The 16,940-nt window shown below is 58.1% G+C and overlaps 1 protein-coding gene across 2 annotated transcripts in view; it reads right to left on the bottom strand.

The window, feature by feature from the left end:
* Positions 1 to 505: 505 nt before the first annotated feature.
* Positions 506 to 16,940, bottom strand: part of PNPLA4 (patatin like phospholipase domain containing 4) — a 39,637-nt gene continuing 23,202 nt past the window's right edge. The window contains exons 2-8 of one of the 2 annotated variants that reach the window (XM_060183109.1): positions 8,124 to 8,351; positions 5,834 to 5,928; positions 5,616 to 5,751; positions 3,056 to 3,121; positions 2,383 to 2,535; positions 659 to 853; positions 506 to 581 (exon numbers count right to left, since the gene is read on the bottom strand). In XM_060183109.1, coding sequence (XP_060039092.1) covers positions 668 to 853; positions 2,383 to 2,535; positions 3,056 to 3,121; positions 5,616 to 5,751; positions 5,834 to 5,928; positions 8,124 to 8,303 — 816 coding nt within the window. In that variant the 5' untranslated portion in view covers positions 8,304 to 8,351 and the 3' untranslated portion in view covers positions 506 to 581; positions 659 to 667. The remainder of the gene's footprint in view (positions 582 to 658; positions 854 to 2,382; positions 2,536 to 3,055; positions 3,122 to 5,615; positions 5,752 to 5,833; positions 5,929 to 8,123; positions 8,352 to 16,940) is intronic. The other variant, XM_060183108.1, reaches the window with a different exon arrangement.

The raw sequence follows: 16,940 nt of genomic DNA, 5'->3' as shown, positions 1-16,940 counted from the left end.
CTAATCGATACTGTGGGAGATATTTATAGATACAGTCTCCCTGCACTCAGAGCCTCAGGCAGGAGAGTCTTTTTGCAGAATCACTGTGCTGTCTCAATATTATTATTATTATTACTCTTACTTCCCCTGCACATTATAGAGATTCCTGAGGTCTCTGTGGTTCAGCTCTGTGAGTTCTGGCACTGGGTCACATCGGCCAATCCTGGGAGATGAAACCGGGATGAGGGACAGCCCGGGGGTGAATGGCCCAGATTCCACAGACACTCATGAGCTGAGGCCTGGCTGCTGGTGGTGCTGGGGATGGAACCTGGGGCCTCAGAGCCTCAGGCAGCAGAGTCTGTGTGCAGAACCATTATTATTATTATTGTTGTTGTTTACCAGAGCCCTGCTGAGCCCTGGCTGCTGGTGGTGCTGGGGATGGAACCTGGGGCCTCAGAGCCTCAGGCAGGAGAGTCTTGGAACAACCATCATCTGCCTCCCTTGCCTGAATAAATCACTCATATCATTTTTAATTTTCTTAATTTTAATGAGAGCGACATCAGAGCCCTGGCTGCTGGTGGTGCTGGGGCTCGAACCCGGGGCCTCAGAGCCTCAGGCAGGAGCGTCTCCCTGCCAAGCGCAGCCCCCGGTGCAGGAGGCCCAGAGCCGGGGGTGGGGGTGTCAGGGGTCACGGGTGCCCCCGGGGTCCAGGCCGGGGGTCAGGCGTCCGGGCGTCCGGGCGCGGCTGGAACCAGTCTTCTCGCTGCAGGAAGCAGACGGCATCGCGGAAGCCTTGCTGGCGCAGAGCCGCCATGGCCCCGGGGCCCGGCGGGAACAGAGCGTGGTTCAGCCTCACCAGGTTGGCCAGGGACAGCTGGGACGGACGGACAGATGGACATACAGGAGACGGGCATCAGGGCTGCCCCTGCCTCCCTCCCCAGGCAGGAGGACAGATGGACAGAGAGACAGACAGAAAGGATGGACCCTCAGGGCTGCCCCCGGCCCCCCTCACCAGGCAGGAGGGCAGATGGACAGACAGAGGGGATGGACCCTCAGGGCTGCCCCCGGCCCCCTCCCCAGGCAGGAGGACAGATGGACAGACAGACGGGGGGGGGGCAAGGGAGATGGACTCTCAGGGCTGCCCCTGGCCCCCTACCCAGGCAGGAGGACAGAGGGACAGACAGACAGGGGGGATGGGACGGGACAGACCCTCAAAGCTGCCCTGCCCCCCTCGCCAGGCAGGAGGACAGATGGACAGACAGACAGAATGGACCCTTAGGGTTGCCCCCGGCCCCCTCCCCAGGCAGGAGGACTGAGGGACAGACAGACGGACAGACAGGCGGGATGGACCCTCAGGGCTGCCCCTGGCGCCCTCCCCAGGCAGAAGAACAGATGGACAGACAGACACAGATGGACAGGCCCACAGGGCTGCCCTGACCCCTCGCCAGGCAGGAGGACAGATGGACAAACAGACAGGGGAACGGACCCTCAGGGCTGCCCCCGGCCCCCTCCCCAGGCAGGAGGACAGAGGGACAGACACAGGGAAGACGGAACCTCAGGGCTGCCCTGACCCCCTCGCCAGGCAGGAGGACAGACAGACAGACAGGGGAACGGACCCTCATGGCTGCCCCCGGCCCCCTCCCCAGGCAGGAGGACAGATGGACAGACAGACAGACAGATGGGGCAGACCCTCAGGGCTGCCCTGCCCCCCTCGCCAGGTGGGAGGACAGATGGACAGACGGGACGGACCCTTAGGGCTGCCCCCAGCCCCCTCCCCAGGCAGGAGGACAGATGGACAGACAGACAGATGGGGGGATGGACTCTCAGGGCTGCCCCGGCCCCCACCCCAGGCAGAAGGACAGATGGACAGACAGACAGGGGGAACAAGGGGGATGGACTCTCAGGGCTGCCCCCAGCCCTCTCCCAAGGCAGGAGGACAGAGGGACAGACAGACACAGGGAGGACGGACCCTCAGGGCTGCCCTGACCCCCTCGCCAGGCAAGAGGACAAATGGACAGACAGACAGGACGGGACAGACCCTCAGGGCTGCCCCTGGCTCCCTCCCCAGGCAGGAGGACAGATGGACAGACAGACAGACAGACAGATGGGATGGACCCTCAAAGCTGCCCTGACCCCCTTGCCAGACAGGAGAACAGATGGACAGACAGACGGGACGGGACGGGACAGACCCTCAAAGCTGCCCTGCCCCCCTCGCCAGGCAGGAGGACAGACAGAATGGATGGACCCTCAGGGCTGCCCCCGGACCCCTCCCCAGGCAGGAGGACAGATGGACAGACAGACAGACGGGATGGACAATCAGGGCTGCCCCCGGCCCCCTCCCCAGGCAGGAGGACTGACAAGACGGACAGGGGGACTGACAGACCGAGGGAGGCGCGCTCTCACCGCCACTTCCTGCCGGGCGATACGGAGGTGCACCGGCCGGGGGTCCCCATCCCGGGGGGCAATGTCCAGGCGGCCGCAGAAGGGGGACACGGTGACGGTGCGGCCGTCAGGCAGGACGGGCAGGCTGTCGGTCAGGCCGCCGTCCACCCACCTCTGCACACAGGACGGACGCGTCAGGGACCCCGGGGCATGCGCTCGGCACCCGGGTTCGAGACCGGGCGAGCGGGGCTGCCGGACTCAACGACCGGGTGGACACGTTACGGGATCTGTCCTCGTGAAATACTACTCAGCCAGCAAAAAGGGCGAGGCTCCGTCCTCTGGGGACAGAACGGACGGAACCGGAGGTGCCGACATAGAGAGGCGAGTCGGGACATGAGACACGACCCCCAGAGGGTCTCGGCTATGCGGAGTCCAGAGACTAGACACAGGGATATGCCAACAGAGAAAGAAGGGCAGACGAGAGAGAAGAAGGTGTTTCTGAGCCTGTGAGAACCCTGGGGGGGGGGTTTCTGGGAGGCGGGAGGTGCGGAGACGCAGAACTGGGGTGGACGGCGAGGTGGGACCTGGGCCCTGTCCCCTCACAGTCCTGTCACCCCACAGCAAATCAATAATCATAACCAATAATAATAACAACAGTAACAGTAATAATGAGTGGCCATCCGGGAAGACATACCTGGCCTTGGTACTCCACCGGCTTCAGGCCTGCGTAGACGGGCACAAAACTGCTGGCCAGCAGCACCTGGGGGGACACGGCTGAGCAGGGCAGCTTACCACACCCGCCACCATTGGCGACCCTCCATGGGCTCCCTGGGTGCTGTGCAGGGTGCTGAGAGAGGAGGAGGCAGTCTTCTCCCTTTCTCCTTCCTGTCTCTGAGTTCCTCACTCAGTACGAGCTCCCAGCACCCAGAATGGGTTTCATTTATTCCTCCTTCCTGCCCTTTCTGTTTCTTTTTTTTCCGGAGGCTCCGGCCCCCGTGCGGCTCGATGTCCCTGCTGCCGGGCGGACTCTTCACACTCCTTGAACTTCAGACACAGAGAGGCAGAGACAGGCAGCACCAGAGCTTCCCCTGGTTCTCTGCGGTCATGCCATGTGGTGTCAGGGCTGGAATCCAGGCTGTGTGCAGCCCCGAGGGAGGCTCAGCTGAGGCGTCTCTGGGCAGAGCCGGGAGACGTGGTGATTATCCAATTACTCTCCCCACAAGGTGCTTCTTCCTCGTTAGTGTGTGGCGGCGGTAATGACGCCAATTTCCTCAACTGTTATTATCAGACAAAGCCGCCCGCGGAGGAAGCCGTGTAGATGCTCTCAGAGGCCTGGCGCCCATGTGGGGTTGAGGATGACGGCGCCCGCCGGGTGGCCCAGGGAGATCCCCCCCCCCACCCCTGGGTGACAAGGGCTTTGGGGCCTGCAGGGCCAAACCCAACAACTGAGTCCTCTCAGTGGGTATTCGTATTTGTTTCAATACTATTATTATTAATATATTGAATTATTATTATTATTTCCCCAGGGCCCTGCTGAGCCCTGGCTGCTGGTGGTGCTGGGGATGGAACCTGGGGCCTCAGAGTCTCAGGCAGGAGAGTCTGTGTGCAGAACCACTATTATTATTATTATTATTATTAATTTCCCAGAGCCCTGCTGAGCCCTGGCTGCTGGTGGTGCTGGGGATGGAACCTGGGGCCTCAGAGCCTCAGGCAGGAGAGTCTGTGTGCAGAACCATTATTATTATTATTATTATTATTATTATTATTTCCCAGAGCCCTGCTGAGCCCTGGCTGCTGGTGGTGCTGGGGATGGAACCTGGGGCCTCAGAGCCTCAGGCAGGAGCGTCTGTGTGCAGAACCATTATTATTATTATGACTATTACTATTATTTCCCAGAGCCCTGCTGAGCTCTGGCTGCTGGTGGTGCTGGGGATGGAACCTGGAGCCTCAGAGCCTCAGGCAGGAGCGTCTGTGTGAAGAACCATTATTATTATTATTTCCTAGAGCCTCAAGCAGGAGAGTCTCTTTGCAGAACTGTTATTATTATTGTTGTTATTATTATTATTATTTCCCAGAGTCTCAGGCAGGAGAGTCTCTTTGCAGAACCGTTATTGTTATTGTTATTATTATTATAATTTCCCAGAGCGTCAGGCAGGAGCGTCCTTTAGTGTAACCATCATGCTATCTTCCCCTGGGCATGTTCTGTTTGTTTTTTTACAGAGACAGACATTGAAAGAACTGGGCATAGAAGCTTCCTCCTGTGCATTCCATCTCTCTGTCTCTACTTACTTACTTTATCTTATTTGTTTAAATGTTATTTATTTATTCCCTTTTGTTGCCCTTGTTGTTTTATTGTTGTAGTTGTTATTGTTGTTGTCATTGTTGGATAGGACAGAGAGAATGGAGAGAGGAGGGGAAGACAGAGAGGGGGAGAGAGAGACAGACACCTGCAGACCTGCTTCACCGCCTGTGAAGCGACTCCCCTGCAGGTGGGGAGCCGGGGGCTCGAACCGGGATCCTTATGCCGGTCCCTGCGCTTTGCGCCACGTGCGCTTAACCCGCTGCACCACCGCCCGACTCCCGTTTTATCTTATTTCTATTATCTATGTTTATTTATTGGACGGACAGCCAGAAATCGAGAGGGGAGAGGGGAGATAAGAGACAGAGAGACCCCTGCAGCCCTGCTCCACCGCTCAGGAAGCTTCCCCCCTGCAGGTGGGGACCGGGGGCTCGAACCCGGGTCCTTGTGCCTGGGAACAGGGGCCCTCAGCCAGGTGAGCCCCCACCTGGTCCCTTCTCCTCCTTCCTCCTCCCCTTCTTCATCTTGTCCTTTCCTTCCTTTTGTTTCTTTCATTCTTCTCCTCCTTCTTCTCCTTCTTTCTCCTCTCTTCTTCTTCTTCTCCTTCTTTCTTCTTCTTTCTCCTTCTCCTTTCTTTTCCTCCTTCTTTCTTCTCCTTCTCCTTCTTTCTTCTTCCCCTTCTTCTTCCTTCTTCCTCCTTCTCCTTCTTCCTCTTCTTCTGTCTCTCTCTTTCCTTCTCTCTGTCTCTCCCCCCCAGTAAGTCAACAGATGAGACGTGCAATGAGAGGAGAGCCCATGCCCGCGTGCCCCCGCCCGGCAGGAGGCTGCAGGAGTCGTGAGGTGTCAGGGAGCTGCGCCCGCCCCGTCCCCGGCACCCACAGGGGCACCGCCGGGACAAGCCCGGCGTCTTGGCAGAGTCCAGGGTGGGGTCCCTACCTGGATTGGGGGTCCCTACCTGGATGAGGTCGTCCCGGGAGGAGAAGCAGGAGACCCGGCGGTTCCTCAGGGTGCCGGTGTGGGTGATGGACACGTGCAGGCGGTGCTGGGCCAGCAGGTGGGCGTCGGGGGGCAGGACGGAGTCCACGCCGCTCCTGGGGGGCGGGCTGTGTGAGCCGGGGGGCCGGCCGGGCGTGGGGGAGCCCTGTTGCCCCCCCCAGGCAGACCCCCCCGTACCTCAGCCGGGCCATGAAGTCGAACCCGGGGGTGGCCGCGCCCAGGGCCTGGCCGCGGGCTTCCTCTGCCAGGTGGCAGGTGAACTCGTAGCAGTCCTGCGGGGGAGGAGGAAAGGGAGAGACAGACGGACAGATGGAGAGCAGGATAAGGGGTTTATACATGCTAAACGTAGATGGATAAAGATGACAAAGGAATTCATGCATCCGAAAGAATTAAAAAAAAAAAATCATACACCAAAGAGAATAAATTAAAAAAATAAAATTAAATAAAAATAATCTATACAGAGACATGGTTATAAAAAGAGACAGATAGTTCCGGAAATAAGAGCCCATGTCTATGAGCTTGGGAGAACCATTCTATTCTATTCTATTCTTTCTATTCTATTCTATTCTATCCTATCCTATCCTATTCTATTCTTTCTATTCTATTGTTTTTATTCTATTCTATTCTATTCTATTCTATTCTATTCTATCCTATTCTATTCTTTCTATTCTATTCTTTTTATTCTATTCTTTTTATTCTATTCTATTCTATTCTATTCTTTCTATTCAATTCTATGCTACTCTATTCTATTCTATATTCTAGTCTATTCTTTCTATTCTATTCTATCATATTCTAATCTATTCTATTCTTTCTATCCTATTCTATTCTATTCTATTCTATTCTAATTCTATTCTTTCTATTCTATTCTATTCCTATTCTATTCCATTCCATTCTAGCATATTCTATTCTATTCTTTCTATTCTATTCTATTCCATTCCATTCTTTCTATTCTATTCCACTCCATTCTAGCATATTCTTATTCTATTCTATTCTATTCTATTCTATTCTATTCTATTCTATTCTATTCTATTCTATTCTATTCTATTCTATTCTATTCTCCCTATTCCATGAAGGAGATGGGGACACAGGACTCTGGGGGGAGGGGACGGGGGCGGAATTATACGTCCTGTTATCTCTCCATTTTGCAAATCAATATGAAGTCACTAATATAAAAAAGTAATTTATACATCCCCAAATAAAATAAATGGAAATATAGAGAGTATACACTCATTCATAAATCCAAAAATAAAATAAATGTAAATATAGAGAATACATTCATAAGTCCAAAAATAAATGTCAATTTAAATAGAGAGAATACAGTCATTGATAAATCCAAAAATAAAATAGAAATAAATTTCAAGTCAGATATCGATGAAATTATCCATCGATTCAAAAATAAATATATAAATAAAATTTGAGATCCAACAGTAATCCCTAAATCCAAATATAACAATAAATTGAACATCATCATGTATTGATAAGATTACCCATATATTTAAAAATACATCAAATATATTGTGATAGAAATAGTAGTCAGCCTATGTCTGAACTTGGGAGAACCAATGCAGTTTCCATGGAGGGGATGGGATCACACAACTCTGGGGGTGGGATTAGACCCCCCAATACTTGTCATTTTGTAAGTCAATATTAAATCATTGAGAAAAGAATTATTGATTTATTTTTTTAATATTTATTTATTTGGAAGAGACAGAAAGAAATGGAAAGGGAAGGGACAGAGAGAGAGAGAGACCCCTGCAGCCCTGCTCCACCGCTCCTGAAGCATCCCCCCCGCAGGTGGGGACCAGGGGCTTGAACCCGGGTCCTTGTGCCTGGGAACAGGTGCACTCAGCCAGGTGAGCCCCCACCTGGCCCCTTCTATCCTATTCTAGACTGTTCACCTGATTCTATTCTATTCTAGCAAATTCTATTCTATTCTATTCTATTCTATTCTATTCTATTCTATTCTATTCTATTCTATTCTCTTTGTCCTATTCCATCCCATCCTATTCTATCATATTCTATTCTAATCATATTCTATTTTATTCTATCATATTCTATTCTAATCATATTCTGTTCTATTCTAATCATATTCTATTCTATTCTATCATATTCTATTTTATTCTATTCTATTCTATTCTATCATATTCTATTCTATTCTATTCTATTCTATTCTATTTCTATTCTATTTTATTCCATTCTAGATTATTCTATTCTAGCATATTCTATCCTTGTATTCTATTCAAGAGGCAGAAAGAGAGAGACAGAGAGACACAGAGGGAGAGACAGAGAGAAACCTGCAGTCCTGCTCCAACATTCATCAAGATTCCCCCATGCAGGTGGGGACCGGGGGCTCAAACCCAGATCCTCATGCCTGGGAACAGGTGCACTGAGCCCCCGTTATTTCTGCAGGTGATGGTGGAGGTGCTGGGCTGGTCCCTGCAGAGTCTCCCCGTCCTCGTGGACTCACCTGGATCTTCTGGGGTGCGGTGAGCAGGACCGAGGCCACCAGGGAGCCAGCTGAGGCCCCAGCGAAGGCCTGGACATCACCCAGCAGCTTCTGGCCATGGGTGTGGAGGGCCGCCGCCACCCCCAGGTGGTAGACGCCCAGGAAACCGCAGGCCGAGAAGGACAGGTTGATGGGTGGCATGGAGGCTGCAGAGCAGACGGGGGAAAGAGATGGAGAATCCACGGGGCTCTGGGGAAAATAATAATGATAATAATAATAATAATAATAATAATGGTTCTGTACACAGACTCTGCTGCCTGAGGCTCTGAGGCCCCAGGTTCCATCCCCAGCACCACCAGCAGCCAGGGCTCAGCAGGGCTCTGGTAAACAACAACAATAATAATAATAATGGTTCTGCACACAGACTCTCCTGCCTGAGGCTCTGAGGTACCGGGTTCCATCCCAGACACCACCAGCAGTCAGGGCTCAGCAGGGTTCTGGGAAATAATAATAATAATGATAATGATAATAATAATAATAATAATAATAATAATGGTTCTGCACACAGATTCTCCTGCTTGAGGCTCAGGCCCCAGATTCCATCCACAGCACCACCAGCAGCCAGAGCTCAGCTGGGCCATGAAGAAATAATTAATAATTAATAATAATAATAATAATAATAATAATAATGGTTCTGCACACAAATTCTCCTGCCTGAGGCTCTGAGGGCCCAGGTTCCATCCCCAACACCACCAGCAGCCAGGGCTCAGCTGGGCCATGAGGAAATAAGAATAATAAATAATAATAATAATGGTTCTGTACAAAGACAGACTCTCCTGCCTGAGGCTATGAGGGCCCAGGTTCCATCCCCAGCACCATCAGCAGCCAGAGCTCAGCTGGGCCCTGCACACTGGGCACCCACAGAACACACGGACCCTGCACATTGGGCACCCACAGGACCCCCTGATTCTGCAGACTGGGCACCCACAGGACCCCCTGAACCGGGACACTGGACACACACAGGACCCCCTGATCCTACACACTGGGCACCCACAATAACCCTAACCCTTCACAATGTACACCCAGAGGACACCCTGACCCTGCAGACGGGGCACGCACAGGACCCCTTGATCCTACAGAATGGGCACCCACAGGACACCCTGATCCTGCAGACTGGGCACCCACAGGACCCGATGACCCTACAGACTGGGCACCCACAGGACCCCTGACCCTGTACACTGGGCACCCACAGGACCCCGGACCCAGCAGACTGGGCACCCACAGGACCCCTGACCCTGCACACTGGGCACCCACAGGACCCCCTGACCCTGCAACTGGGCACCCACAGGACCCATGACCCTGCACACTGGGCACCCACAGGACCCCATGACCCTATAGACTGGGCACCCACAGGACCCCTGACCCTGCACACTGGGCACCCACAGGACACCATGTCTCTGCACACTGGGCACCCAAAGGACCACTGACCCTGCAGACTGGGCACCCACAGGACACCCTGACTGTGCAGACTGGGCACCCACAGGAACCCCTGACACTAAAGACTGTGCACCCACAGGAACCCCAAACCCTATAGACTGGGCACCCACAGGACACCCTGACCCTGCAGAATGGGCACCCACAGGACCCCAACCCTGCAGACTGGGTACCCACAGGACCCCTGACCCAGCACACTGGGCACCCACAGGACCCCTGACCCAGCACACTGGGTACTCACAGGACCCCCTGACTCTGCAGACTGGGCACGCACAGGACCCCCTGACCCTGCAAACTAGGCACCCACAGGACCAACTGACCCTGCAGATTGGGCACCATCAGGAACCCTGACCCTGCAGACTGGGAAACCATAGGACCCCCTGACCCTGCAGACTGGGCACCCACAGGACACCCTGACCCTCCAGACTGGGCACGCACAGGACCCCTTGACCCTGCAGACTGGGCACCCACAGGACCCCTGATCCTGCACACTGGGCACCCACAGGACCCACTGACCCTGCAGATGGGGCACCCACAGGACCCCTGACCCTGCAGACTGGGCACCCACAGGACCCCCTGACCCTGCACACTGGGGCACCCACAGGACTCCTGACCCTGCAGACTGGGCACCCACAGGACGCCCTAATCCTGCACACTGGGCACCCTCAGTACCCCCAGACCCTGCAGACTGGGCACCCACAGGACACCCAGACCCTATAACGGGGCACCCACAGGACACCGTGACGCTGCATGCTGGGCACCCATAGGACCCATGACCCTGCACACTGGGCACCCATAGATTCCCTGACCCTGCATACTGGGCACCCACAGGAGCCCATGACCCTGCAGTCTGGGCACCCAGAGGACCCCATGACCATGCACACTGGGCACCCACAGGACGCCTTGACGCTGCAGACTGGGCACCCACAGGACACCCTGACTGTGCAGACTGGGCACCCACAGGAACCCCTGACCCTAAAGACTGTGCACCCACAGGAACCCCAAACCCTATAGACTGGGCACCCACAGGACACCCTGACCCTGCAGAATGGGCACCCACAGGACCCCAACCCTGCAGACTGGGTACCCACAGGACCCCTGAACAAGGACACAGGGCACCCACAAGACCCCTGACCCTGCACACTGGGTACTCACAGGACCCCCTGACTGCAGACTGGGCACGCACAGGACCCCCTGACCCTGCAAACTAGGCACCCACAGGACCCACTGACCCTGCAGATTGGGCACCATCAGGAACCCTGACCCTGCAGACTGGGAAACCACAGGACCCCCTGACCCTGCAGACTGGGCACCCACAGGACATCCTGACCCTGCAGAATGGGCACCCACAGGACCCCCTGACCCTCCAGACTGGGCACGCACAGGACCCCTTGACCCTGCAGACTGGGCACCCACAGGACCCCTGACCCTGCACACTGGGCACCCACAGGACCTCTGACCCTGCACACTGGGCACCCACAGGACCCCCTGATCCTGCACACTGGGCACCCACAGGACTCCAGACCCTGCAGACTGGGCACCCACAGGACGCCCTAATCCTACACACTGGGCACCCTCAGTACCCCCAGACCCTGCAGACTGGGCACCCACAGGACCCACAGACCCTATAACGGGGCACCCACAGGACACCGTGACGCTGCATGCAGGGCACCCATAGGACCCATGAACCTCCACACTGGGCACCCACAGGATCCCTGACCCTGCATACTGGGCACCCACAGGAGCCCCTGACCCTGCAGTCTGAGCACCAAGAGGACCCCATGACCTTGCACACTGGGCACCCACAGGACACCCTGATGCTGCAGACTGGGCACCCACAGGACCCCCAGACCCTGCAGACTGGGCACCCACAGGACGCCCTAATCCAGCAGACTGGGTACCCACAGGACCCACTGACCCTGCAGACTGGGCACCCACAGGACCCCTGACCAAGCAGACTGGGCACCCACAGGACCCACTGACCCTGCAGACGGGGCATCCACAGGACCCCTGACCCTGCAGACTGGGCACCCACAGGACGCCCTAATCCTGCAGACTGGGCACCCACAGGACCCACTGAGCCTGCAGACGGGGCATCCACAGGACCCCTGACCATGCAGACTGGGCACCCAAGGACTCATGACGCTGCACACTGGGCATCCACAGGAGCCCCTGACCCTGCAGTCTGGGCACCCAGAGGACCCCATGACCTTGCACACTGGGCACCCACAGGACCCCCTGACTCTGCAGACTGGGCACCCACAGGACCCCCTGACCCTGCACTGGGCACCTACAAGACTCCTGACCCTATAGACTGGGCACCCACAGGACCCCCTGAACCTACAGACTGGGCACGCACAGGACCCCTGACCCTGCAGATGAGGCACCCACAGGACCCCGATACTGCACACTGGGCACCAACAGAACCCCCTGACGCTACACACTGGGCTCCCAAAGGACCCTAAATCCCTGAAGACTGGGCACCCACAGGATGCCCTAATCCTGCAGACTGGGCAGCCACAGGACACATGTCCCTGCAGACGGGGCACCCACAGGACCATCAGACACTGCACACTGGGCACCCACAGGATCCCCTGATCCTGCACACTGGGCACCCACAGGACCCACTGACCCTGCAGACGGGGCACCCACAGGACCCCCTGACCCTGCAGACGGGGCACCCACAGGACCCCTGACCCTGCAGACAGGGCACCCACAGGACCCACTGATCCTGCAGACGGGGCACCCACAGGACCCCTGACCCTACACAATGGGCACACACAGGACCCCTTGACCCTGCACACTGGGTACCCACAGGACCCCTGACCCTGCAGACTGGGCAGCCACAGGACCCCTGACCCTGCACTGGGCACGCACAGGACCCCCTGACCCTGCAGACTGGGCACACACAGGACCCCTGACCCTGCAGACTGGGCACACACAGGACACCTGACCCTGCACACTGGGCACCCACAGGACCCCTGACCCTGCAGACGGGGCACCCACAGGACCCCTGACCCTGCAGACGGGGCACCCACAGGACCCACTGACCCTGCAGACGGGGCACCCACAGGACCCACTGACCCTGCAGACGGGGCACCCACAAGACCCTCTGACCCTGCACACTGGGCACCCACAGGACCCCTGACCCTGCAGACTGGACACCTACAGGACCCTCTGACCCTGCAAATTGGGCACCTATAGGACCCCTGACCCTGCACACTGGGCACCCACAGGACCCCTGAACCTGCAGACTGTGCACACACAGGACCTCTGACCCTGCAGACTGTGCACCCACAGGACCCCTGACCCTGCAGACTGTGCACCCACAGGACCCCTGACCCTGCACACTGGGCACCCACAGGACGCTGTAATCCTGCACACTGGGCACCCACAGGACCCCTGACCCTGCACACTGGGATCCCACAGGACCCCTGACCCAGCAGACTGGGCACCCACAGGACCCCCTGACCCTGCAGACTGGGCACCCACAGGACCCCAGACCCTGCAGACTGGGCACCTACAAGACCCCTGACCCTATAGACTGGGCACCCACAGGACCCCCTGAACCTACAGACTGGGCACGCACAGGACCACTGACCCTGCAGACTGGGCACCCACAGGACCCCCTGACCCTGCAGACTGGGCACCCACAGGACCCCTGACCCTGCAGACTGGGCACCCACAGGACCCCCAGACCCTATAAAGGGGCACCCACAGGACACCCTGACCCAGCAGTCTGGGCACCCACAGGACCCTTGACCCTGCAGATGAGGCACCCACAGGACCCCCTGATACTGCACACTGGGCTCCCACAGACCCTCTGACCCTGCAGACTGGGCACCCACAGGACGCCCTAATACTGCAGACTGGGCAGCCACAGGACTCGTGTCCCTGCAGACGGGGCACCCACAGGACAACCAGACCCTGCATACTGGGCACCCACAGGACCCCGTGATCCTGCAGACTGGGTACCCACAAGACCCCCTGACCCTGCAGACTGGGCACCCACAGGACCCCCTGACCCAGCAGTCTGGGCACCCACAGGACCCTTGACACTGCAGACGAGGCACCCACAGGACCCCGATACTGCACACTGGGCACCCACAGAACCCCCTGACGCTACACACTGGGCTCCCACAGGACCCTCTGACCCTGCACACTGGGCACCCACAGGATGCCCTAATCCTGCAGACTGGGCAGCCACAGGACACGTGTCCCTGCAGACGGGGCACCCACAGGACCCCCTGACCCTGCAGACTAGGCACCCACAGGACGCCCTAAACCTGCACACTGGGCACCCTCAGTACCCCTGACCCTGCACACTGGACAGCCACAGGACCCCTGACCCTGCACACTGGACACCCACAGGACCCCCTCACCCTGCAGACTGGGCAGCCACAGGACCCCCTGACCCTGCACACTGGGAACCCTCAGGACCCCTGACCCTGCACACTGGGCACCCACAGGACCTCTGACCCTGCAGACTGGGCACCCACAGGACACCCTGACCCTCCAGACTGGGCACGCACAGGACCCCTTGACCCTGCAGACTGGGCACCCACAGGACCCCTGATCCTGCACACTGGGCACCCACAGGACCCACTGACCCTGCAGATGGGGCACCCACAGGACCCCTGACCCTGCAGACTGGGCACCCACAGGACCCCCTGACCCTGCACACTGGGGCACCCACAGGACTCCTGACCCTGCAGACTGGGCACCCACAGGACGCCCTAATCCTGCACACTGGGCACCCTCAGTACCCCCAGACCCTGCAGACTGGGCACCCACAGGACACCCAGACCCTATAACGGGGCACCCACAGGACACCGTGACGCTGCATGCTGGGCACCCATAGGACCCATGACCCTGCACACTGGGCACCCATAGATTCCCTGACCCTGCATACTGGGCACCCACAGGAGCCCATGACCCTGCAGTCTGGGCACCCAGAGGACCCCATGACCATGCACACTGGGCACCCACAGGACGCCTTGACGCTGCAGACTGGGCACCCACAGGACACCCTGACTGTGCAGACTGGGCACCCACAGGAACCCCTGACCCTAAAGACTGTGCACCCACAGGAACCCCAAACCCTATAGACTGGGCACCCACAGGACACCCTGACCCTGCAGAATGGGCACCCACAGGACCCCAACCCTGCAGACTGGGTACCCACAGGACCCCTGAACAAGGACACAGGGCACCCACAAGACCCCTGACCCTGCACACTGGGTACTCACAGGACCCCCTGACTGCAGACTGGGCACGCACAGGACCCCCTGACCCTGCAAACTAGGCACCCACAGGACCCACTGACCCTGCAGATTGGGCACCATCAGGAACCCTGACCCTGCAGACTGGGAAACCACAGGACCCCCTGACCCTGCAGACTGGGCACCCACAGGACATCCTGACCCTGCAGAATGGGCACCCACAGGACCCCCTGACCCTCCAGACTGGGCACGCACAGGACCCCTTGACCCTGCAGACTAGGCACCCACAGGACCCCTGACCCTGCACACTGGGCACCCACAGGACCCCCTGACCCTGCACACTGGGCACCCACAGGACCCCCTGATCCTGCACACTGGGCACCCACAGGACTCCAGACCCTGCAGACTGGGCACCCACAGGACGCCCTAATCCTACACACTGGGCACCCTCAGTACCCCCAGACCCTGCAGACTGGGCACCCACAGGACCCACAGACCCTATAACGGGGCACCCACAGGACACCGTGACGCTGCATGCAGGGCACCCATAGGACCCATGAACCTCCACACTGGGCACCCACAGGATCCCTGACCCTGCATACTGGGCCACCACAGGAGCCCCTGACCCTGCAGTCTGAGCACCAAGAGGACCCCATGACCTTGCACACTGGGCACCCACAGGACACCCTGATGCTGCAGACTGGGCACCCACAGGACCCCCAGACCCTGCAGACTGGGCACCCACAGGACGCCCTAATCCAGCAGACTGGGTACCCACAGGACCCACTGACCCTGCAGACTGGGCACCCACAGGACCCCTGACCAAGCAGACTGGGCACCCACAGGACCCACTGACCCTGCAGACGGGGCATCCACAGGACCCCTGACCCTGCAGACTGGGCACCCACAGGAAGCCCTAATCCTGCAGACTGGGCACCCACAGGACCCACTGACCCTGCAGACGGGGCATCCACAGGACCCCTGACCATGCAGACTGGGCACCCAAGGACTCATGACCCTGCACACTGGGCATCCACAGGAGCCCCTGACCCTGCAGTCTGGGCACCCAGAGGACCCCATGACCTTGCACACTGGGCACCCACAGGACCCCCTGACTCTGCAGACTGGGCACCCACAGGACCCCCTGACCCTGCACTGGGCACCTACAAGACTCCTGACCCTATAGACTGGGCACCCACAGGACCCCCTGAACCTACAGACTGGGCACGCACAGGACCCCTGACCCTGCAGATGAGGCACCCACAGGACCCCGATACTGCACACTGGGCACCCACAGAACCCCCTGACGCTACACACTGGGCTCCCAAAGGACCCTAAATCCCTGAAGACTGGGCACCCACAGGATGCCCTAATCCTGCAGACTGGGCAGCCACAGGACACATGTCCCTGCAGACGGGGCACCCACAGGACCATCAGACACTGCACACTGGGCACCCACAGGATCCCCTGATCCTGCACACTGGGCACCCACAGGACCCACTGACCCAGCAGACGGGGCACCCACAGGACCCCTGACCCTGCAGACAGGGCACCCACAGGACCCACTGATCCTGCAGACGGGGCACCCACAGGACCCCTGACCCTACACAATGGGCACACACAGGACCCCTTGACCCTGCACACTGGGTACCCACAGGACCCCTGACCCTGCAGACTGGGCAGCCACAGGACCCCTGACCCTGCACTGGGCACGCACAGGACCCCCTGACCCTGCAGACTGGGCACACACAGGACCCCTGACCCTGCAGACTGGGCACACACAGGACACCTGACCCTGCACACTGGGCACCCACAGGACCCCTGACCCTGCAGACGGGGCACCCACAGGACCCCTGACCCTGCAGACGGGGCACCCACAGGACCCACTGACCCTGCAGACGGGGCACCCACAGGACCCACTGACCCTGCAGACGGGGCACCCACAAGACCCTCTGACCCTGCACACTGGGCACCCACAGGACCCCTGACCCTGCAGACTGGACACCTACAGGACCCTCTGACCCTGCAAATTGGGCACCTATAGGACCCCTGACCCTGCACACTGGGCACCCACAGGACCCCTGAACCTGCAGACTGGGCACACACAGGACCTCTGACCCTG

The sequence above is a fragment of the Erinaceus europaeus genome, chromosome X (genome assembly GCF_950295315.1).
Source record: "Erinaceus europaeus chromosome X, mEriEur2.1, whole genome shotgun sequence".
In the NCBI taxonomy this organism is placed as follows: domain Eukaryota; kingdom Metazoa; phylum Chordata; class Mammalia; order Eulipotyphla; family Erinaceidae; genus Erinaceus; species Erinaceus europaeus.
The sequence above is the reverse complement of the archived record's forward strand: the minus strand, read 5'-3'. Positions and strand labels throughout refer to the sequence as shown.